Below are 25,454 nucleotides of genomic sequence, written 5' to 3' on the forward strand. Positions count from 1 at the left end.
ACATTGTGAAGTAATGCTTAAACAGTTAGGGCTTTCTGTGAAGAAGGGACTATTCATTTTTAGTAAGCAATGACACTTCATTTTTAAGACTCTCCTATCCCACGTTATGTATGTACATGGGAAGTTTTTTATACATTGATTTTTCTGCTTAACAAAACCAGTTCTACTGCCAAGATGATACTTTGTTTTATCTGTAGCAGAAAAAAATCCTATTGGATAGGTAAGGTCCTACCAAATTCAGGGTCCATTTTGATCAATTTCACGGTCAGAGGATTTTAAAAATTGTAAATTCATTATTTCACCTCTATGAATCTGAAATTTCATGGTGTTGTAATTGTAAGGATACTGACCCAAAAAGAAGTTTAGGGTGGGGGTGTTTGCAAGGTTATTATGGGGGGGTCAAGGTACTGCTACCCTTACTTCTGCACAGTTGCTGGTGGCGGTGCTGCCTTCAGAGCTGGGCTCTTGGTCAGCAGCCGCCACTCTCCAGCTGCCCAGCTCTGAAGGCAGTGCCATCGCCAGCAGCAGCACAGAAGTAAGGATGGCCTGGTATGGTATTGCCTCCCTTAGTTCTGTGCTGTTGCTGGCAGGGCGTTGCCTTCAGAGCTGAGCACCCAGCCAACAGCTGCCACTCTCTGGCTGTCCAGCTCTGAAGGCAGCGCAGAAGTAAGGGTGGCAATAATGCAACCTCCCCTAAAATAACCTTCTGACCCACCCCCACCCCCCGCAACTCCCTTTAGGGTCAGGACCCCCAATTTGAGAAACACTAGTCTCCCCCATGAAATCTGTATAGTATAGGGTAAAAGCACACAAAAGACCAGATTTCGTAGAGGGGGAGACAAGATTTCAGGTCTGTGACGCATTTTTCATGGTCATGAATTTGGTAGGGGCCCTATGGATCGGGAAGAGCTCGACAGTGCTAAAGTGAAGCTAATCTGCATACTTGCACTTTTATAGGAAGTTTGGATAATCTTAATAGCCTAATTCTCAATATAGACATGGAGTAACTTTATTGCCAACTCCAGTTTTTATTCTTGAGGCTTGTTTAGTTTGTGTAGTTAGTTGCATTAAGACAATAGGTTGAGCTTTCAATGCTGACTGCCAAAGATTTTAAACAATAGCAAATGTTGGCTTTTTGTCAGAAAAGATGTGGGTGCACAGAAAGCACAAACTTTCATTTTGTTTCCAGAGCTTCACCGTTAGCATGGGGATGAAATGGCAGTATGGGATGATCCAGTGGGTATTGGAATGCATTGTACATGAGTGTATTGGTTTAATAATTGAGAGAAGTCATGTTTTAAAGGTTAAAAAAACCAGAGTACTTGTTCTGGATTCCTCTGAGGCAATCTAACCATATTGACTTTTCATATCCTACCTGCTTTGTGTTCACACCCTGCCTGACATAAAATTATGTAGTCTCTTAATTTGGCTGGTTTGTGTTCCCACAAGGCCTAAAAAATTTATTTTTAAAAGCCCTTACTGCATATGTTTCTTACATGTCCAGCCATATTTTAAATGCACATGAGCTTGCCTGTTAAGTCTCCAAGCTCCAATTATAACTACATAAATCCTAAAACAGAAGACAGTGCACATACCTAGAAAAAAAATCTTATCTTTATATCTTCACTAGGCCTGAGTAAAACCCAGCATGGTTTAATACAATATTTGTTTGACTTTCTAAACTTGTATAATTTAGATTTAGACGGTATGTCAAGAGCTGTAACACATTTTGCAAAGCACAACACAGCAGTCTGAGAGCTCTGAGTGAGAAAAGCTTATTACCAAATATAAACAGAGAATTTCATCTGACAGTGTTTTTCAATTACATATTGTATTTCTTAACCTCCTGCTAGCCTTTGATTATGGAGCCTCCATGGCCCTCCTGCATTTTGTTTGCTGCAGTGGCCAAATCTCAGTAAGGATTAAAATGTTTCTCTGTACTGTTCCTAGGAAGCTCAAACTCTGCCCTCTTGTAACATTTCCTGGCTAGGTTGACCAGATGACAAGAACAAAATATCAGTACACATGGGGGGGCAGCCACAGGCTCGCTCCTGGTTTTTTGCCGCCCCAAAAAGCCGAAGTGCTGCCGAAGCAAAATTTCGAGACAAATGGCGTCCTGACCGTACATCGGTCAGGATGCAGGACAAACAACTAAATATCGGGACAGTCCCAATTATATCGGGATGTCTGGTCACCCTATTCCTGGCTGGCATGAAACAAGGCTATGCTCTTTCCCTTTCACTTCCCCTTATCTATGAAAGATTAGCACATACCAGTAAAGTAAGACTCAGACAAATGATCTTGATGCTCAGTTTTCACTGTTGGGATGGGTCTAAGACGGAATGACCATCCCATCTATGCCCTGAATATTTAAAGGTGAATGGAAGACAAAGAGGCTATTTCCTTCTTCATTCTGTATTTAAATAAATTTTATATACAATATATTACAAACTACATTATAAGGACGTGATTAAGGTTGCAAAGTCAAGCTCTCTGAAGTTAAGACATGCCAGAATTAAGGTTGCCTGGGTAACCTTAATTTGACTCCCTGTGCATTATGTACCGTCTTTAGTTACATGACCATATACTACTTCCTTTGTCCACAGGACACCTGCCTCATTCAGTGCACAGGGTGGACTTGCTCTGGGGTTGAATCAGAGTTGCACCATAATGGAGGCATTGTCTGTAAGACCTCTGCCTCATTCGTTGCAGAAGTTGGAAGGTGTATAGTTAATGAGGCAGGGGACTTCAGGCAAATAAATAAATTCTTGGTTATACAGTTGAATGCTGCCTGGAAAACTGGATTCTATCCCTGTTTCTTTCAAAGTTTTCTTATGTGATGCTAGGCAAGCCTCTTTAAACAGACTTTTCTCAGGTGATCACTAGTTGTGTGTGCCTCATTTTTTGGGTGTCCAGCTAGATTCCTTGGGGTATGATTTGCAGAAATGCTGAGCGCTCACAACGGCGGCTGAAGTCATTGGGATCTGTTCTTGAATACATAAAGTGCAGTATAATGCTAAGTACTCTGAAAAATCAGGTCCTGGTTTTCTCAAATTTGGTACCCAAAGTTAGTGGAAACTTTTGACATTAATCTTTCTGTGCCTCAACTCCCAATCTGTAAAACGGAGATAATACCACTCCTTAACCTCAGACGAGTGCTATGAAGATTAGTTAACTAATCTTTATGAAGTACTCAGATAAGTGCTGTAGAATAGTCCATGAGTAAATTAATAATTCTGTCTTCAGAGCAGGGTTTGAATAGTGTGCAGTAAATCGGGAATGGGGCAACACTTTGAACAATGAGGATACAATAGCTACTCTGAGTGAGCACCATCTATCGTGAGTCCTGAATGAGGGACGGATACTGTGGGTAAAAAATAGTACACGTATCATAATACACATGCACATATTCAGCATTATTGCTGTATTCAGCCTCCAGCATTAATGTGTTTTTAAATTCTCTGCGCCAGAGCTTGCTTCCAAGGAGAGGAAAGGCTAAACTTTCCTACTCCAAAAGACAACTGGGTTTTATTTTGCCTTATTTTCAGTTGTGCCTCTGACTGGTTTTCTGGAAGACTTACCTCCTGCTCAATGGCAGGAACTCTTGGGTTGCAAGTTTACTCAGTATGGTAGCATGCAGTGGACCATAGGAGCCTTGGCTTACATTGTATCCTCCACTACCACGGTCTCTAAGGCCTGGTCTACAGTACGCGCTTTTATTTCGGAATTAGCCGAGTTACCTTGAAATAAAACTGGTTCCGTCCACACAACCAAATCAGTTTTTTCGATTTAAAGGGCTCTTTACTCCAATTTCTGTACTCCATGCAAGTGGAGTAGCGCTAAAATTGAGATCACGGTTCCGGGTTACAGGTACTGTGGATGCAATTCGACGATATTGACCTCCAGGAGCTATCCCAGAATGCTCCCTTGTGACCACTCTGGACAACACTCTGAACTCCGATGCACTAGCCAGGCAGTAAAAGCCCCGGGAACTTTTGAATTTCCTGTTTGGTCACCATCAGCACAGGTGACCATGCAGAGTCCACTATCTCAAGAGACCACGCAGTCCCGGATTTGCAGACGAGCTCCAGCATGGTCTGAACGGGAGGTACTGGGTCTCATTGCATGTTGGGGTGACAGTTCTGCCATAACAGATTCATGTTCCAAAAAAAAAACGCAAATACGTACGCTAAAGTCTCCAGGGTCATGACGGAAAGAGGCTACTCCAGGGACACAGAACAGTGTCGTACAAAAATCAAGGAGCTCAGGCAAGCGTACCAAAAAGCCAGGGAGGCAAATGGGCGCTCTTCGAGACACCACTGACTTCCTGAGGAAACTACAACCCATCGGTGATCTTCCAGAAAACACCATCCTGGCCACTATGGATGTAGAAGCCCTGTACACCAACATTCCACACAAAGATGGACTACAAGCTATCAGGAACAGTATCCCTGATGATGTCACGGCAAACCTGGTGGCTGACATTTGTGACTTTGTCCTCACCCACAACCATTTCAGATTTGGAGACAACTTATACCTTCAAATCAGCGGCACTGCTATGGGAACCCGCATGGCCCCACAGTATGCTAACATTTTTATGGCTGACTTAGAACAACGCTTCCTCAGCTCTCGTTCCCTAACACCCCTACTCTACTTGCGCTACATGGATGACATCATCATCTGGACCCATGGAAAAGAAGCCCTTGAGGAATTCCACCATGATTTCAACAGTTTCCATCCCACCATCAACCTCAATCTAGACGAATCCACACAAGCAGTCCATTTCCTGGACGCTACTGTACTAATAAGCAATGGTCACATAAACACCACCCTATACCGGAAACCTACTAACCACTATACTTACCTACATGCTTCCAGCTTCCATCCAGGACACACCACACGATCCATTGTCCACAGCCAAGCTCTAAGATGAAAACCATTTGCTCCAACCCCTCAGACAGACAAACACGTACAAGATCTCTATCAAGCATTCTTACAACTACAGTACCCACCTGCTAAAGTGAAAAAACAGATTGACAGAGCCAGAAGAGTATCCAGAAGTCACCTACTTCAGGACAGGCCCAACAAAGAAAATAACAGAACGCCACTAGCCGTCGCCTTCAGCCCCCAACTAAAACCTCTCCAGCGCATCATCAAAGATTTACAACCTATTCTGAAAAATGATCCCTCACTCTCACAGATGTTGGGAGACAGACCAGTCCTTGCTTACAGACAGCCCCCCAACCTGAAGCAAATACTCTCCAGCAACCACACACCACACAACAAAAACACTAACCCAGGAACCTATCCTTGCAACAAAGCCCGATGCCAACTGTGCCCACATATCTATTCAAGTGACACCATCATAGGACCTAATCACATTAGCCATGCCATCATGGGCTCATTCACCTGCACATCTACCAATGTGATATATGCCATCATGTGCCAGCAATGCCCCTCTGCGATGTACATTGGTCAAACCGGACAGTCTCTACGCAAAAGAATAAATGGACACAAATCTGACATCAGGAATCATAACATTCAAAAACCGGTAGGAGAACACTTCAACCTCTCTGACCACTCAGTAAAAGATGTAAGGGTGGCAATTTTGCAACAGAAAAGCTTCAAAAACAGACTCCAACAAGAAACTGCTGAGCTTGAATTAATATGCAAACTAGATACCATTAACTTGGGTTTGAATAGAGACTGGGAGTGGCTGGATCATTACACACATTGAATCTATTTCCACATGTTAAGTTTCCTCACACCTTCTTGTCAACTATCTAAATGGGCCATCTTGATTATCACTACAAAAGTTTTTTTTTTTTTTTCCTGGTGATAATAGCGCATCTTAACTAATTAGCCTCTCACAGTTTGTATGGCAACTTCCAACTTACCTGTATGTATATATATTTCTTCTTACTATATGTTCCATTCTATGCATCCGATGAAATGGGCTGTAGCCCACGAAAGCTTATGCTCTAATACATTTGTTACTCTAAGGTGCCACAAGTACTCCTGTTCTTTTTGTGGATACAGACTAACAGAGCTGCTACTCTGAAGCCCCATACATGCCGCTTCTGCCGTGAGCTGCATGCAATTATGCGGGGTGACGACACCACTACCCCACCAATGTCCGTGGACACCTGCAAGGGGGGAGTAGCACGGAGCGAGGAGGATGAGTTTTTGGAGGACAAAGAGGTGGAGGTGGAGGAGGACAGTGCACAGGCGGCAAGTGGGGAATCTGTTTTCCCCCCTAGCCAGGAACTGTTCTTAACGCTGGAGTCAATAGCCTTCCCCTACTCCCAAAGCATGCTCCCGGACCATGACCCTGGAGAAGGCACTTCTGGTGAGTGAGAGCTTGATCGGAGCCCCGGGGTGGGGGGAAACCCAGCCGGCTGGGCTGTTCACGTTTAGTTTAAAGGGCTCATCGCTGCTGAGAGCCTCATCGGAGCCCCGCGGTGGGTGGATGTGTATGGGCAGGGGAGAGTGTTGTGTGAAGTGATCATCCCAGAGAGCCCGCAGACTGCCTGCAAGCTGAATTCTGTTGCCTGGCCACTGCCTGCAAGCTGAATTCTGTTGCCTGGCTGCATGTGATGGCTTACTCACACCAAAGTGGCAGGCACTTAAGTATAAGAGTCAGAATGAGACCTTGTACAGAAAGAACATGTGCTGTGTACTATGAATTGCCTGTTTCACTGAGAAAGTGTCCCCTTTGTTCTCTAAAATGTATCTTTTAAAATACTGCCCTCCCTTTTTCTCCTCCTGCAGCAGGCGCAAACGTTTCAATGCGGCCCCTATCTACTCCGTCCCAGAGGCTGGTCCAGATTAGAAGGTGGAAAAAACGAACTCGGGACGACATGTTTGCCAAGCTCATGCAGTCCTCCCGCACTGATAGGGCCCAGTTGAATGTGTGGAGGTAAACAATTGCAGAGTCATGTAAAGTGTTACATGAATACAAAGAGAGGAGGGACGTGCGCGATGAGAGCAGGCACAATGCTATGGTCAAGCTCATGGGGGAGCAAACTGACATGCTCCGCTGTATGGTGGCTCTAATGGGGGAAAGGCAGCAAGACCACGGACTGCCGCTGCAGTCCCTGAATAACTGCTGTCCCTCCTCCCCAAGTTCCATAGCCTCCTCACCCAGACGCCCAAGAACACTGGGTGGGGGGAGGCTACAGGGACCCACACAGTCAACCCCAGAAGATTGTACGAGCAGCAGAAAGCTGGCATATCCTAAGTTTTGATTTGGTTTCTGGACTTGTCCTTCCCTCCCCCTCCCCCGTCTAGCTTCTGATTTCTCTCAATGTTTTGATAATAAAGAATGATTTTTAAACAATTGTGACTTTATTTCCTTTTCATATATATAGGGGGCAGGTAACTTTAAGAGAAACTAACAGAACTCTCACACCGTACCCTGGCCAGTCATGAAACTGGCTTTCAAAGCTTCTCTGATGTGCAGCGCTCCCTGCTGCACTCTTCTAATCGCCCTGTTGTCTGGCTGGGCAAAACTGGCCGCAAGGCGAGTTGCCTCAACCTCCCACCCCGCCATAAACGTCTCCCCCTTACTCTCTCAGATATTGTGGAGTACGCAACAAGCAGCAATTACAATTGGAATATTGGTTGTGCTGAGATCTAACCGAGTCAGTAAACTGCACCAGCGCACTTTCAAACGTCCAAACGTACATTCTACCACCATTCTGCACTTGCTCAGTCTATAGGTGAACTGCTCCTTACTGCTGTCCAGGGTGCCTGTGTACGGCTTCATGAGCCATGGCATTAAGGGGTTGGCTGGGTCCCCGAGGATAACTATAGGCATTTCAACATCCCCAACAGTAATTTTCTAGTCTGGGAAGTAAGTTCCTTCCTGCAGCTGTTCAAACAGACCAGAGTTCCTGAAGATGCGAGCGTCATGCACCTTTCCCAGCCATCCCACGTTGATGTCGGTGAAACGTCCCTTATGATCCACCAGTGCTTGCAGCACCATTGAAAAGTACCCTTTACGGTTTATGTACTGGCCGCCCTGGTGTTCCAGGGACAAGGTAGGGATATTCGTTCCGTCTATCACCCCGCCGCAGTTAGAGAACCCGAGTGCATTAAAGCCATCCACAATGGTCTGCACATTTCCCAAAGTCACTACCCTTGATAGCAGCTAGTCAATAATTCTGTTGGCTACTTGCAGCACAGCAGCCCCCACAGTAGATTTCCCCACTCCAAACTGAGTACAAAATCTTTAAATGGAAATGTGATTTTCCTCAGAAGTTCAGCAACTTTGGTTCTGTTTTTGGGGATCATGCTAATTTAAATTTTATCTGAGAAATTCTGTGTAGAGTGTTAAATTCATTATTGGAGGATCTGTATTTTACGTCGTCTTTGAAGAAAGATACCTTTGTGATCAGCTCCTCCAGTTACAAAAATGTACTGTTTTTTGCGGGGGGGAACAAAAAATTACAAGTCTTGCATACTTGATCTGTGCACTATCTGAAATTCATAGTCTTCCTCTTGTCCTACAGGCTTATCCTAGCAGCTAATAGGGATGAATTTTACAACAGACCATCAAAATCAGCAGACTTTTGGGATAGCAGCAATGAAATCCTTAGTGGTATGTAACTTTTTAATGGAATCTTGTCTCGAATCTCTCTCCCCATGTACTTTTGTTTGCAAATCTACAAAAACATTGTTAGAAATACAAGAACATTCAAAGGTTATAAGAACCTGTCTTCACATGTGATGGTTGAAAACCAGTTTATGGCCTTGAAAAAGGAATGGGCCTTAGTTGTATTGCTGTCTTGTATGTTTTCTTTAATCTGTACTGTAACTTCTTAAGAACTTCAGTGGGTGGTTTGTAAACCTGAACTCTGGAATGAAGTGATTCAGAGCTGCAGTAAACCTATGCAATGGATACTTTGACAACAATTTGTAAATCAGCTGTGACAACTCATGGTCACATTTTATATAAAGTCCACTGAGTTGTGTTGCATTTAGTTGACTACAAAAAAACTTCCTTGAATGTCCGTCACTCTTCTTCATCATATGTTCTCCAAAAGCCACAGTTCAAGCAGTGTAGTGAAAATGCATTATACCATCTAACATAATTAGTTATTTAGTACCCTGAATAACTCTCTGGAAAATGGAATTACTGAATAGTAGTCAGTGACTTAAAAATTGTTAAAAGGAAATGAAATTTTAAAAATGTATGGCTAATTTCATATCGGTTTGAAATTTTTTGATGAATGACCAAAGTTGTTTTGGTTTATGAGCTTTCTGCCTGGCTGTTGTTGTTAGGCTGTAGAGTAACCCGGTTTTTTATAGAGAATCTATCTTTAAATACAGTTGCAATTGGATGACATCTCCATAGTCTCCGAAATAAAAATGTGAGGCTCAAGTAGACAGCGTTGTTTAAATAGAACATTCTGACTCCGCACAGAATTTTCATTGATGTTATGTGGTGGTGTCATTGGCAGAGAGGTCTGTGAGGATAAATTACTCCCACTGCACTACAGCTTCCTCGCTTTCTGAAATTCTGGCTGACATTCCACAATTCCTGCCAGACACTCTGGATGCTGCCTCCTTTGTTACACAGCGGCCAAAGGGGAGGAACAAATACTTAAATGTTGAAATCATAACATTAAGTGAATACTAGCCTGCAGCAAAGTGTAATAGATAATAAAATCCATTTTTGATGTTTTACTCTTATTGTATATTCTTCACCCTCTTCCCTGGCTGGTGTTTGTGGCAATTCACTGCAAGGGGCTTTAGCTGTGCAAATCTGATTAGTATACTGTTTGAATTAATAATTCACTTCTTTCAAATGAAAGTAGCAAGGCAAAAAAGTAAATATATCCAATTCATTCTTGCCTGTTGTCACTTACTATTGATGATCATTCTTGACACTTAAAACATTGCTGCTTGTTGTGTACTGCTGTACCATAACTTACAAGCATTGTCCATCATAGCTATGATGGCTGATATTCATTCTTTACTCTTCTTACAATTTGAGTGGAGTGGAGTGTAGGGTTGCCAGCTTTCTAATCACACACAACCAAACACCCCTGCCCTGCCCCTTCTCTGAGGCCCCATCCCCCACTCGCTCCATCTCCCCCATCCTCACTCACTTTCACTGGGCTGGGACAGGGGGTTGGAATGCGGGAGGGGGTATGGGCTCTGGGTGGGGGGTGCAGGCTCTGGGGTGGGGCTGGGGATGAGGGGCTTGGGGTACAGGAGGGGGTTCCAGGTTGGGCCAGGGGGTTAGGGTGCAGGATCCCACCGGCGTTTACCGCGGCTCCGAGGAAGTGGCCACCAGATCCTTGCAGCCTCTAGGCACATGGGTGGCTAGGTGCCTTTGCGCCTGCAGACTCCTCTCCCAACAGCTCCCATTGGTCGCAGTTCCTGGCCAGTGGGAGCTGCGGAGTCGGTACTCGGGCCAGGGACAATGCACAGAGCCTCCCAGTCCCTGGCCACCCCAGTGCCTAAGGGCTGCAGGGACTTGCCAGCCACTTCTGGGAGCCGCACGGAGCCAGGGCAGGTAGGGAGCCTGCCTTAGCCCCGGGCCCCCGCTGTGCAGTCAGCAGTGCTGACTGAAGCTGCCAGGTCCCTTTTAGACTAGGCGTTCCGGTCAAAAAACGGATGCCTGGCAACTGTAGTGTAAAGTGGCAGTAATGCCTTGTGTGCAGATTCGACATAAAGAAAATTATTACATGCCAAGGGCATAGCCATGGGTGGGCCACAGCCCACCCAGTTAGCACCCAGGCCCACCCAAATCTGAGCTGGGGTGTAGCAGTCCAGTGTGTCACTCCAGCACCTGAAATTTAGGGCAGAGCTTTGCTACAGTGCTTCAGAAAGCTATGCTCTAGCAGCTCTGCCTTGTCATTTTCTGAGTCACCCCATGAGCATGCCCATCTGGGCAGAAAAATTACTTTCTGATGGGGAAGCAAAGGGAAGCCACAAGAGTGGTCTTGTGACCCTCCCCAGCAGTATGTTTGAGGTGCCCAGGGCATCCAGCAGAGAGGTAAATCACTGTGGGGTAGCAGGTGGCTTGGGGAAGACCCGGCTGGTGACTCCTACCCTGCACCAGGCTCAGCTGCTTGTCCCAGCTGGGCTGGGGAGGACAGGACTTCTCTTCCCCTGCATGGCATCCGGGGCTGGGTCAGATCCACCCCCAGATTTCTCCCCCAGCTGTAGGAAGCTCTGCAAACCCTATTCTCCTCCTCCCTGGCTTTCTGCACCCATCGCTCCTCAGCTGCAGGGAGAGAGATCTCTGCAAAGGGAGCTGCTCCCCCATCCACCCAACCCCCGAGCATACAGACCCCCCTCAAACCCAGACCCTCCCACCAAGCCTCACCCCCCGCACTCAGAACCCCCTTCCCCTTACTGAGCCCCATTCCCCTTGCACCTGGACCACCTCAACAGATCCCCACCCCACTGAGCCCCAACGAGCTTCACCTGGATCCTCACCCGACTGAGCCCCACTTCTCCAGCATCTGGACCCCCCCATTGAGTCCCCCACACCCAGACCCCCTACCAAGCTCTATTCCTCCATACCCAGCCTTCCTCCTCCCCGCTGAGCCCTAACCACCTTCACCTGGACCCTCCCTGCAGGCATTACCGTTGCACCCAGAACCCCCCAAAAGCCCCTGTGCTTCCAACAAGCTAATCCTTCCCTGAGATTTGCATTTGAATTAACAGATATTCTAGCTCTACATAATCCAGTTATATTCCTTTTAACACAGTCTAAATTTTTTAAATCTTGGTTTAGGTTAATTTACTGACTTTTTTTTTTCCTGTGATCACTGAGATTTTATTAAATGGTGAATATTGCACAATTGTAAAATACTGATTTTTAGTTTTAAAATTTCATTGTTACTTTCCAAACAAACACAAACCCTTGGGACTCTAGGCATCTATCCAGCCCTAGCTAAACTCACTTTTTAGTAAGGAACTGTGATTTAAGGCTTTTGAAATGAGATAAAGCAGCAAAGTAGTGAATCTGTCTTATTTCTGTTTATGTCACTATTTGCTCTAGGTTTGGATATGGAGGAAGGAAAAGAAGGCGGGACGTGGCTTGGAATCAGTAAGAAAGGCAAGATGGCTGCCTTGACAAACTACTTGCAGCCAAAGATTGATAAAAATGCAAAGGGAAGAGGTATGGAGTCAGAATGAGGAAATGAAAATATGAGTGAATAAAGCATGAAGACTATATAACGGAATGTTTGTTACAACCTTAACTAAGTGCTGTTTTAACCCCCTTTCTCATCCGATGAGGTGATACTAGTAGCTATTAACAAGGCTTGTAGAAACCTTTTTTTTGTACACCCTGTCCGCCGCCTCTGAAGAGTTTTTTGAATATGTAATAAGCTCTTACTTGAAACTTCTTGTGGTTGAGCTCTTTGTTTTAGATTGATGTATTCCTAGGACACTTTCGTGAGCAGAACATAATATGAAATGGGAAAATGTCCATTTTTCTTTTTTAGGAGACTTTTTCTCATTATATTTTTATAGTAAAAAAAGTAGGTCTGCTTGTAAACTCAGGGTCATGAGGTCCTGCAGTGGAAAAATATGACATTAAATAGATCAAATAAACCAGCCTCATTAGATGTATACCAAGCCAGGGCTACAAGGAACATGTAGGGGAAATGAAATAAAAGACTGAGGAGAGTGGTAATGGGAAAGAACATCTAATACACAAGGCTCCGCAAACATAAATCCAATGCAGTTGAGCTAGAATTGGGAGTTCTTCCTCATAGTAAAAATAAGTGTCATCATTGCTATATTGGTTTAATGTGAACACTATAGAAAACCCTAATTTCCATATTTTGCCCCTCACCAATAACAGGAATCCTAAGCCTTATGTTTTCTGCTTGTTTGACTGAATTTGCCAGATTAGCTATCCTCACTTTTCATATGCAAGTGATTCTAACTAACTCTAAATCCTTCCTCCTCTTCTTAGGTGCACTTGTAAGAAACTTCTTGACTACAGATCTGGACAGCTTCTCTTACTTGAAGAAAGTTTCATTAGAAGGACACCTTTACAATGGATTTAATTTAATAGCAGCTGACTTGAGGTAAGTCTATAAAACTTTACAGATCAAAAGGTGAAGAGGGAGAAACAAGAAAGGAATGAAGTGCATAGAATTATTAGCACAAATTATCACAGTATTGTGACTTGTCACAAGCAAAAGCTATAGCTCTTGTGCTTTTACTAACAGGCATGGGTATTCAAAGTTCTGAATATTACTCCATTTCATGTACTTTCTACAGTTCTCTTTTTGTTTTTGTTTCTTCCAGAAACCAGAGGGCTGTCTCATTATCTAGTAGTTTCTTGTAGTGCGTCTCTCAGCATTTCTTGAAGATAGGAAATCTTTCCATTGAAATATCTCCAAAATTCTTCCACCCTTATTTTGTGATACATTTTTTGACTGCCAGACTTCTGGACAACTACAAAAATTCTGATTCAGGATTTGGCTTGCCAATTTAATGTCAACAAATACTGTCCATCTCCTGACTTAACAAAGCTAATAAAGACCCAGGAATAAAAACCCAGTCAAATACAAAACGTTGTCCTAACAGTACAGACACCATTACTGTAAACAATACGCTGACAGCTACTGGAGCGTAACATCAAGATTTGATTAGTGAGCTACAGTAATTTAGCTGAGAGATCAGGAGTAAGATTTTTAGCACTGAAACCAAAGAAGAACCCAGAAGGAAATCAGTGTGACAGGGGCAATGGAGTGATGAGGAACAGTGTTCAGAACCTGGAAACTTGATCAACGCAGCAAAGTATATTTGATGGAGTCTGGCAGTATCAATTAAATGAGATGAGTAGGGAAAAACACAAACTGCAAAAGCCAATGATTAGACGCTAAGATCTTGTCTACATTGCCCCGCAGTTCAGACTACCAGGGTGTGACTAGAAGTGCACACCAGAATGGTGTGCTACAACTCCCCCATGTGGATGCTGCAGGTGTGAACTAAATGGTTGCTAATTTTCATTAATGTAGTCCTGTTTGAAAAGGACTCTATTAATGCAAACTAGGAACCTTTTATTTCACATCTGCAGCATCCACACACGGGAGTTACAGCACACCACTTTGATGCACAATGCTAGTGTCACCCCCATAGTCTGAACTGCAGAGCAGTATACACGAGCCCTGAGTATCTGAAGATGTGACTGATTAAATGGCTAACGCTTCTACAACCTTTCAAGGAAGTGCTTTTGGGAATTAAGGGCTAGATGATGGGATAAGATTTTAGAACTGCTGGAGATATTGAATAAAGTTCAAGAATGAGATGAAAGGATGAAGATAAATGGAGGCGGGAGATGTAATGGGAATTACTTTACAACTGAAAGAAAAAGTTGAAAGCTGTTCACATTGGTCACCAGGTCAGGTAATGTTGTACCAATAAATTAAAAACCAGCAGGATCTTATTAAAGGGAAAAAGGCAAAATACCACATTTATTGTGAATACAGAAAGAATCATAGTAAGCAGTTAGTTACAGCTGTAACATTCCATTCAATCTCATCTTTATTCACTCATTCATTCATACAAACACACACACACACACACACACAGGTTCTGCAAGGTTGTTATTATAGTAAGCAGTTAGTTATAGCTATAACATTCCATTCAATCTCATATTTATTCACACATTCACACACACACACACACAGAGGTTCTGCAAGGTTGTCATCATAGTTACCAGCCTTAGAGTTGCTCATGCCAAGCCACTGGCCAGGTGGCCTGGACATGAGGAGGGAGCAGGGCCTTGTCAGATGCTCATCTGATGCTCCTGGAAGTTGGTTTGCAGAATCAGACCCCAAAGTTCTCACTTTTTAAGAGTCTATTTTTATAGGAATTTCTTCCTATGCCAGTCTATGGGAATTGCTTCATCATGCTGTTGCTGAATCAATCAGCAGATAGCACATTCCTGACGGCTCCGTGCTGCTAGATGTTATCTTGTTCTTTGGTTCTCCCATTCTTGAGGCTGTTGGGTGGATTCCAGTCTGCCCTCCGGGGTCCTCTGGTTATTTCCACTTGACGCCTTCTTCAGCCGATGGACACTGGATTCTTAGGCTGGCACCTCCCTGATCATTCAGTTCTTATCCACACCAAGCATCCATCCACATCCATCCTCTATCTCTATTTTAATCACAGTTGTTAATACAACAAAAGGGCGGGGAGTCTCTGGGTGCTGTGTCTGTTGTTAGAGTATTGCTTTGAGTCTCTCTCTGTGAATTGCTTTGAGAACAGACTCTGTCTTAGAATGTACTAACGCAATTAGCAGCTTGCAAGTTTCACATACAGAGGGAGAGAAACAGTACCAAAAACCAAGAGACCTCTTAATTAGTAATACCCTGGAATTTAAACTATGGGGAATCAAACTCATTTGTGATTTTAATACAGAACTTCTTTAATATGATCCAACAAGGTGAACAGGGAGAATTCGAATAAGAGGGGAATGAGGATTGTAATGAGGACTTGAATATCGTTTGAATAGTAAGCTACCTTAAGACATGCATTGCAGGAATCAAACAAGAACTGTCAGCGATCAGAGGAGAATCCGAACTGAGACAGAGTTCATATGTCATCTCAGATTGTTGTTTAGCACTCACAAGAATATGAATTATTTCATACCTATTATCCGTGTATATTGCTGAGAGAAAGTGGAGTTAATACCCAGGCAGAGAACAAGTGTGACTGCGATTTCAGCAGTTCTTAATAGAATTAGCAGTATCCCTATACGATGACAAAATGGGAAAACAATAGAATTAATACTTTATTGGGAAACTGTTAAAATTCTCTGTGTGTTGGCGTTTGGTTGTGTTTTTGCTTTTTGGTTTTTTAATGCAATTAAACGGTCTTTCTCCTTATAGATATCTAGTAAGAAAAGTTGGATCAATTCTGCCCTTTGAGGATAATAAATAATAGTAAAATGGAAACATTTTGTACTGGTGATCAGTACTTTTCTTTAGGAGTGTAATGGAGTATGTGTGTTGGTATTGGACCACATTGAAAGTAGAGGATAAAAAGAAGTACCAAATAACTTCCCATCCACTGAATAAGGCAGGGGTCATATGTGAGAATGTATTTAAAGACTGAATCATAATGTGTACCCACAAGGGGGCTGGATTAAGGTTGAACAAGAATTTTCTAAGGTCAGTGCTTGTCTTTGCAACCTTAATGTTCTATTACCATAGTGGTTTTGGATGTAATTTCCTATCTGTGTGTGTTTAAACAAAAATTTGAAAACAAACATTACATCTAGTTGGAACCACATTGATCCCCAGCTTGGGTTATCAGGGTTTGGACCTTCAGATCCGCAGCACAGACTTCTGCTAACAGACTTGAGCTAACAGAGTGGCATTGGTAGTCTGTTTATCCTCTGTGTGGACTTGTCACTTGGGGGGTGGGGTGGGAGAAAGGATGTTATATCTTTGCCAGTGAGTTTCACAGCTATTTGAGGATGCAGAATAATGTAGAGACAAAACTCCTGGGTTTAATTTCAGGGTCTCTAGGGTAGTGTTCTCTAGTGGTTATAGATCCTTATGGACCTGCATCCCTGCCCTATCTGCCCCATCCTGGCTTCTTGCCCCCTATTTCTCAAATTTCCTCTGCATTAGAGTGTGATTACTTCCTCTTCCTCCATAGTGCCTAGATACCAGCTGTGGGAACATTGAGAGCACAGGAGAGACTCTCTTCTCAATTCCCCAGCACTGCAGTAGTCAATAGCAGGAGGAGTAATTGCAGGAGAAGCCTGGGCAGCCCTAGGATGCAGCATGCTCATTTACTCCAGGGGATGATACATGCACAGTTCAATTGAGCTGTGAAGAGATAGAATCTTGAGAGAATTTATTTGCCAGAAGCTGCTTAACCTCTACTGAATATGTGCAAACTGAGATTTTTTTCAGAGCCTTATGACTTGGCCAAATTTGGATGGATTCTCATGAACTGCAGCAAGCACATTGCTGACATGAGGATGACCCCTTACCCAATTTCAAGTCCCTGTTCCAAATCATTGAATCTTTAGAACTTAATGGAAATGATTGTGAGAATAATTTTTAACCTGGACAAAACATATTTTTCCTGATCTCTTTCTGAGAAATGGATGAACCGTTATCACTGAAATTTCTCGAACTAACCTGAGGCAGGTACCTGGCATGGAACGTTTCAGCCTAAATGGTCAGTTTGGCCAAGTTTTAAGCAACTGAAAACAGGGTCTTATAAGCATTGATCAAGCTTAACCATAGGTGGTGCTATATGTTACGTACAGACAACCTTAACTGATACATAATGTGTACGTGTACTTTATATGCTTATCACAAGAGAGAGGCTATAAAAGTTTAAGGCATCTAATAGTACATATCCTCTACTCCGTTCAAGTGTGGTCCTTGTTTCTAGACTCACTGTACATCACAGACAATGCACCAGAACTGTAATCCTTTCCCAGTAGGGATGGCCGGCCCTCCAGCACTGTATTCCCCAAACTTCCCACCACCTACAGACCAGAATCCTCCTCCCGCAACTATCCTTTCTGCACAAGTTCGGAAAATCACTCTCATTTGGAGAAGAGGGTGCTGGAATTAAGTTCATTATACCTTTCTAGAATCCTGTCAACAAATGTGACACTGTTACAATTATTGTTCCCTCTACTGAAGTGACCTCAATTGGTCATAATCCAGTCACCATCACTCACTTTTCCCCCAAAAAATTTTTAGATAAAGGACTAGGAATAAAACACTTGAAAGGTCTTTAGGTACACAAAACCATAGCTTCTTGCCAGTTTTGGCTGTTTATTTTCATTTTGGAAACTGCTGTGATAAGGTAGGGAGGGAAAATGGAACTCTTTTTAGCTGATTGAAGTTTAAAAGGAGAAACATGTTTTATCAAGGCAGACACGCTCCAGCTGTGAAGATACCAATAGTCTTTCAGTGCTTGCTGCTCCTGCTTAGGGATAACTAACCTGGCTCTAAGAACTGCAACAGCAGAAAGATAAAGTGAGCACTTCAGAGATATGCGTGAACACCAGACCAGTCCCCCACATCACTGCTCCAGGGAATAGGTGAAGGACCAAATAGCCCCCAAGCTCACCTGGAGTGAGAGGAGACGGTGTTTTGAAAGTCTGCTGGTATGTTCAGCTGAACTCTAACAAGCATCGTCAAGCAGTAATTTGAATGATCTAATTAATAAAAACAAAAACTGGGAGACTCAGTATCTTTATCAAGGAGTCAGTTTTTGACAAGTTTGATGCCCCCCCACTCCAACCATTATTTGGACTCCACCATGTTGATTGGTATAAAGAAGGACTTTGTAAACCTGCAAATCAGGGAAACTGTAAATCCACAGCAAAAGTAGATTGCTGTTTACTAAAGCTGAAACTAGTGAACTGATTTGTTGTGGCTGAGAGAATGCATATATTGTTCTCTGAACACACACTAACCAGCCCGATTCAGAAACCAAGTTGGATACTTATAGTGTGTGCTCCTTCCACCATTGGTGCGCTCTGCTCTGCGAAGTTCATTATTCCACACTGGGGCTTCCTCACCCTTTAGTTTGAATTGCTTTGTTTAGCTCTACTGTATTTAGAGTTGCTGACCTCTTTCTTCCTCCACCCTCCCTCACCCATCTGGTTAGCTTTCAACTAGAGTAGCTGGCTTTATTAAATCTGTTGCTAGTTTACCCCAAGAATACTGACAGGTTATGAAAGACTCTCCAATTACAGACTGTCGTGACAGCCTTCTGAATTGTACTTCCAGACAGAGCTGAGTGAATAACAGACTTCTCATATTTCAAGAGGCCATTGAATGTGACATGACCAGTTAACAACTTTCCAGTCATAGAGGGGAAAGTGGGGAAGAAAGATGGTGGTGGGGTTAGTGGATTATAGATTGTTGTAATAAACCATTAATCCAGTGTCTGTATTCAGTCCTTGATTTTTAGTGTTTAGCAAAGTTATGAATTTAACCTCCCAGGCTTGTTTTTTGAACATGTTGTGCAGGTTTCTTTTAAGGATGAGGACTGAGAGGTCAGATATAGAGTGATCACTTTGATTTTTATTTTTTTTTCTCAGTGTGAGCTCATATGAGAGCACAGTGATCAAAGTTCCCTCTAAGTTGCACGGCTGCACAGCAGGTTATCACGGGCCGTGCAGGCGGGGAGAGGTGCCCCTCGCCCAGCCCAGCCCTGTTGAAGCGGGGAGAGGCGTCTCTCCCCCGGCCCAGCTGGAACTGCCAGGGGCGGTGGTGGTGGTGGTGGTCAGGTTACATGCAGTGGAGAGGAATTAAAACCCTGAGCCAAGCAGCGGCGCCCCCTGTTCATTGTGCTGCAGCAAAGTCATCTGGTGAGTTTAACAAGCGACGGTGAATTAGTGGCAGGTGCCTGAGCGCCACTCCGCTGCATCCCACGGGATGGAGTGCCATGCTGCCCCGGGCCCCCCATCCCACTGGGCCCACCCCTGAGCTTGCCCAGCCTTGGAAGCCAGCTGGTGGGCTCGGGGAGGCAAAGGCTGATCCCGCCTGTGGGACATGTGTCCATGCACGGAGCTCAGCGGGGGGCGAATTCCAGTGGCTGATGCAGCTGAGGGTGGTTTTACCCCTCCCATGGGGACTGGGGAGCTCAAACCCACCCGCGAGTACCTCCCCCATGGGCTCAGGGAGCGGAAGGCAGAGCCCCCCCTCTGCAAAGTTGCCCATTTGGCCAGCAGCCCATGAAGCTGGAGGTGCCTGCAGTGGTGTGGGGGGCAGCCTGTGCCAGGGGTGGCCCCTTCCCAATAACTTCGCTGGGCTGGAGGGGCTGTGGGGAGGGGAGCCGCATGTGACCGCAGGCTGCGGCAGCGGTACTATTTCCCCAGCCCAGCCCCACCCCACTGGAGCTGCCATGGCCTGGGAAAGGTGCGTCCCCTCCCCCATTCCAAGCTGCTGCAGCCAGAGAGGGCTAGTCAGGGCTAGTGGGAGTCCTTTCTCCCCGGGGCATCCTGCACCCCAAACCCCTCATCTTTGGCCCCACCCCAGAGCCCGCACCCCAGCCAGAGCCCTCACCCCACTGCACCCCAACTCTGAGCCCCCTCCTCTACCTCGAACCCGTCATCCCCGGCCCCACCCCAGAGCCTTCATTCCCAGCTGTAGCCCTCACCCCCTACATTCCAATCCCCTCCCCTCGGCCTGAGCCCACTCTTACACCCCAATCCCCTCATCCCTAGCCCCATCCCAGAGCCTGCACCCCCAGCCAGAGCCCTCCCCCCCCACCCCAAACCTCAGCCCCGAGCCCCCTCCCACACTCAAACCCCTCAGCCCCACCCTGCCATACATCACCTCCATATTGGTGCACATAACAAAATTCATTCCGCACATGGATATAAAAAATTAAAGGGAACACTGATAGTGATTTTGTTTCACCTACATAGTTCTTGTGGCATTTAATGCACTGGATGAGGTACACCGCATGTTGTGATTAGGCAAGTGTAGGACCTTTGGATCTTGGAAAGGAGTGTTGTGTATGGTGTTATGTCTACAGATTTTGCATCTGTTGTTCTGGCAGGATCTGGGCCACTTTGAGTTGGTGTGTCCTGGTCTGTGGGGAGCTTGCTTCTCATGATGAGGTTCGGGGGGTTCTTGTTTGAAGGCTTGAAGAGGGGATTCAGGAAAGATTTCTGTCAAGATGTGGTCCCAATCGAGCATGCATTGTAGCTGTTTGAGACCCCATCTGGTTTCCAGCGTGGGATGGTAGGTGACAACTTAGGGGTGTGTGGTCAGATGGTGTTTTATTTCCATATTGAAGCACATTCTCTTGGGGTATTTGGGTGGCCCATTCCTTGATTCAATCTACTTCTCTGGTAACCTGCTTCTCTGGTGTAAAAGAAATAACCCCAGGGGAAGCTCCATGTGCAGGATTTACTTTGTTGATTTAATGAGTTGCAGGCTTGTGCTGGATCTGCAGCATCAAAGGTTACAGAAGAAATGCTTGATGAAAAATCTGCTTTGTTAAATGGCTATACTTGGGAGCTACGAGTAGCGAGACTTTAAATGCAAAATGCATATTGAATCAGAGGCTGTAAGTCATTGTCTGTATACTACTTGGCAATAGAGTGAGAAGGTTTAATGTTCAGGATAGACTTCAGCTATTGCTGACAGAATCAAAGATCACCCATGTTGCAAAGGTGGTGTGCTTAGTTATTTAGGGTGGGTGCTGGAGGCAGGGATTCTGACTGCATTGTTCATTCTTTGCCAGTCCACTAGTGATATTTATAACAACAAAATGCCATAATCTTGGAAAATAACAACAAAATGCCATAATCTTCCAATAGGGTAAAGAAAGTGAAAAGGCAGCCCCCCCCCCCTTCCCCCTAATATCAAAAGCTGTTGCACATTCTTTGGCTCCTGAGGAACCCTGCTAGCAAAAATTGCAAATGTCAAAAAGAAACTTCAGATGAGTTAAGAGCCAGCTGCCATAGGCTTACTATACCTTTGCACGACTCTCAGGAAAATTTTACCAGGATCGGTTCAAAAACTACTTCCCTACCTTTTACCATGATGAATGGAGGGGGAAAACACACTTTGCACCCACCAAATATAATAACTTGCTCTGGACAAGTGAAGTAGTAGAATTTTTGCAAGTCTGCCTTACTACATAACCCCTAACTAGATAGCAGTTTTAAACACTACAGTCCTTGATTCTTTTTATTCTTTTTATTTTAAAATTTTTTTCTAAGAAATTTGTGATTACTCAGCAATCTGATGTTGGATGTACAGTACCTCTGTAAATGAGGTTATACAACATCTATAGCTGAAAAGAGATCAGAAAGGATACCATGGGTAACTTCTTGTTTGTTAACAGACACCTAAAATGAGATTCAAATTGACCAAGAAAAGCCTTAAAATAACTGTCGGTTCTATTGTGTATATACATTATACTTATGGAAGCATTTATCTATTAGCATAATCACATTGCTTTCCAAACGATGTTAATCTTCAACTAATGTTAGCAATAGGAGTAAAAAATACAAAGAATTACACTAGATCAGTAGGTAACTGTCAGCTCCGTAAGACGATTTGTTTTTGTGTTTTGGGTCAGACTTCCGTGAATAAGAGACACATATATCTCCCAGAAAGATGTACATGTTGACTCATTTTTCTCAGCTTCAACACTGAGTACCCGGCTGAAATAAGATTCTTAGCATGTTAATGGTCCAAAGCCATTGCTATCAAATATGTGAACTCATCATGTCATGAAATTAGAAGTAGTCATGAAAGAAATATAAATGTAAATTAGTTTTCCATATAAACGGCAAACATGATTATTATTGCAGTTGTTGATGTAAAATGGCCCAGCAAAATAACCATTAAAAGACTATTTTGACAGTGCCTTCTGCTGTGTAGATAGCGTTATTTTGCAGCTCCTGTTTACTATCTTTACTATTCATTTCATTACACCCTAAGAAAGGGAGGGAAATATCCAAGCATGTGATGCTACAAACAATGGGAAGTACATTTATAGACTGATCCACAACATGCTGAAGGTTTGTACACATACATATTTCAGTCTTCTCTACCCTGGCCTAATGACATCCTGTTAGACTGAAACAGGTACAACCATGTGCGGAAAGAATTGGATGAGAAACGATGAGGATTTTTAAAGCCTGGATTGTTGGCTTCCGCAGCTTTGTCTTTGCATCTTCATTTTAAAAACAAATTCTTTGACATTTCTAGTTTAACCCAGTTCTCCATGTCATCACAGGTGTTTGTCACCTTTAACGTTATTGATTTTTAATGACAGGGCTGCATGCTGGAAAAAAAAACCCCTGTGGTTTTTAGTTTTCTAATCTCTTCATTAGTGTTGCTTCCTAAATATACCACTTCAAAACAGTATGGAGTTTGCTAACCTCTTCTCAGCCTATTTTCCTGTTCTGAAGTGGTATATTTAGGAAGCAACACTCTTCTTGCTGATTTGGAGGAAACTCTGTGTGTGGATAGGCACATTTTAGTACAGTGGAGTTTGGCATACAGCAAACTCGGCCCTTACAAGGGGGGAATTATTTTGTCCCCCTGGCGAGGAAGCAGGGTCTTAGAGCCTGGGCACCCGCCCAAGTCCAAACATCTACACTACTTATTTTTAGCCCCCTAGTGAAAGCCCTGTAAGCCTGAGTCAGCTGTCCCAGGCTCTGGAACTCACTGCCATGGGTCATCTTTTGCTGGGTAGATACAATTATACATCCCACTAATTTGTCCATGGTCTCTGTAATGAAGATAAAGGGATTCTAGGAGGAAGGGTTGGCAAGTAGTCATGAGAAGTGGGTATGTTCTTTTGGTGCTCCATTCAGACCTTTATTTGGTTAATTTGGGGTAGGTTTGATTAATTGGGTTTGTCATTGAAATGGTGATGGGTGGGGCTGAATTCCATAAGATCTGCTGAAACAGCAAATGGCTGAAAAATCAGACTTTTTACGCTGAAGTCTAGAAAGTTACTTGATCATGACATGACACCACTGCACTAAAATGCAACAACAAAAAAGCAAACTGAGTTTATCTGAGAAATTGGTATCCATAAGAGAAGTTATGGAATCCTCAAAATATCTTGGACACACTGTCCTGAGTTTACAAAAACAACAAGGAGTCTGGTGGCACCTTAAAAACTAACAGATTTATTTGGGCATAAGCTTTCGTGGGTAAAAAAACCCACTTTTTCAGATCCATGGAGTGAAAATTACAGATACAGGCATAAATACACTGGCACATGAAGAGACGGGAGTTACCTTACAAGTGGAGAACCAGTGTTGACAAGGCCAATTTAGTCAGGGTGGATGTGGTCCACTCCCAATAACTGATGAGGATGTGTCAATACCAAGAGAGGGAAAATTGCTTTTATAGTGAGCCAGCCACTCCCAGTCCCTATTCAAGCCCAAATTAATGGTGTTACATTTGCAAATGAATTGTAGCTCTGCATTTTCCTTTTGAAGTCTGTTCTTGAAGTTTTATTTGTTGAAGGATGGCTACTTTTAAATCTGTTGTTGTATGTCCAGGGAGATTGAAATGTTCTCCTATTGGCTTTTGTATGTTACCATTCCTGATGTCTGATTTGTGTCCATTTTTTCTTGGCAGAGGGGCATTGCTGGCACATGATGGCATATATCACATTAGTAGATGTGCAGGTGAATGAGCACCTGATGGTGTAGCTGATGTGGTTGGGTCCTCTGATGGTGTCGCTAGAGTAGATACGGGGACAGAGCAGGCAACGAGGTTTGTTACAGGGATTGGTTCCTGGGTTAATGTTTCTGTGGCGTGGTGTGTAGTTGCTGGTGAGTATTTGCTTCAGGTTGTGGGGCTGTCTGTAAGCAAGGACTGGCCTGCCTCCCAAGGACTGTGAGAGTGAGGGATAGCTTCCCAGGATAGGTTGTAGATCGTTGATGATGTGCTGGAGAGGTTTTAGCTGGGGGCTGTACGTGATGGCCAGTCATGTTCTGTTGTTTTCCTTGTTGAGCCTGTCCTGTAGTAAGTGACTTCTGGGTACCCCTCTCTCTCTGTCAGTCTGTTTCCTCACTTCCCCAGGTGAGTACTGCATTTTTAAGAATGCATGATAAAGATCTTGTAGGTGTTTGCCTCTGTCTGAGGGATTGGAGCAAATGCGGTTGTATCTTAGGCCTTGGCTGTAGACAATGGATTGTGTGCGTTGTCCTGGACGGAAGCTGGAGGCATGTAGGTAAGAATAGCGGTCAGTAGGTTTCCGGTATAGGGTGGTGTTTGTGACCATCACTTATTTGCTCTGTAGTGTCCAGGAAGTGGATCTCTTGTGTGAATTGGTCCAGACTGAGGTTGATGGTGGAGTGGAAATGGTTGAAATCCAGGTGGAATTCTTCAAGGGCCTCCTTCCTGTGGGTCCATATGATGATGTCATCAATGTAGCGCAAGTGGAGGAGGGGTGTTAAGGGACGAGAGCTGAGGAAGCGTTGTTCTAAGTCAGCCATAAAAATATTGTGGGGCCATGCGGATACCCATAACAGTGCCGCTGACTTGAAGGTATAAGTTGTCTGCAAATCTGAAATGGTTGTGGGTGAGGACAAAATCACAAAGCTCAGCCACCAGGTGTGCCATGGCCTCATCAGGGATACTGTTCCTGACAGCTTGTAGTCCATCCTCCTGTGGAATATTGGTGTAAAGAGCTTCTACAGCCATGGTGTTTTCAGGAAGATCACCAATGCATTGTTGTTTCCTCAGGAAGTCGGTGGTGTCTCGAAGATAGCTAGGACTGCTGGTAGTCTAGGACTCTTAGAAGAGAGTCCAAATAGCCAGATAAACCTGCTGTAAGAGTGCCAATGCCTGGGGTGATGGGGCATCCAGGATTTCCAGGTTTATGGATCTTGGGTAGCAAATAGAATACTCCTGGTTGGGGTTCTAGGGGTGTGTCTGTGTAGATTTGTTCCTGTGCTATAGCAGGGAGTTTCTTAAGCAAATGCCTCCTTAGTG

The 25,454-nt window shown here is 44.1% G+C and overlaps 1 protein-coding gene across 8 annotated transcripts in view; it reads left to right on the forward strand.

Annotated features, from left to right (window-relative positions):
* Positions 1-25,454, forward strand: part of TANGO2 (transport and golgi organization 2 homolog) — an 87,186-nt gene that overhangs the window by 32,013 nt on the left and 29,719 nt on the right. For 3 of the 8 annotated variants that reach the window (XR_012641990.1, XR_012641991.1, XM_074972539.1), the window contains exons 1-5: positions 6,004-6,349; positions 6,772-6,919; positions 8,514-8,602; positions 12,023-12,142; positions 12,947-13,061. Coding sequence is in view for 6 of the 8 variants with exons in the window: in XM_074972539.1 (XP_074828640.1) it covers positions 6,103-6,349; positions 6,772-6,919; positions 8,514-8,602; positions 12,023-12,142; positions 12,947-13,061 (719 nt within the window). In the remaining 2 variants the exon portion in view is untranslated. Of the gene's footprint in view, positions 1-6,003; positions 6,350-6,771; positions 6,920-8,513; positions 8,603-12,022; positions 12,143-12,946; positions 13,062-25,454 lie in introns of those variants that run through there. The other 5 variants (XM_074972540.1, XM_074972541.1, XM_074972543.1 and 2 more) reach the window with 3 other exon arrangements.

This window comes from Natator depressus, chromosome 15 (genome assembly GCF_965152275.1).
Source record: "Natator depressus isolate rNatDep1 chromosome 15, rNatDep2.hap1, whole genome shotgun sequence".
In the NCBI taxonomy this organism is placed as follows: Eukaryota; Metazoa; Chordata; order Testudines; family Cheloniidae; genus Natator; species Natator depressus.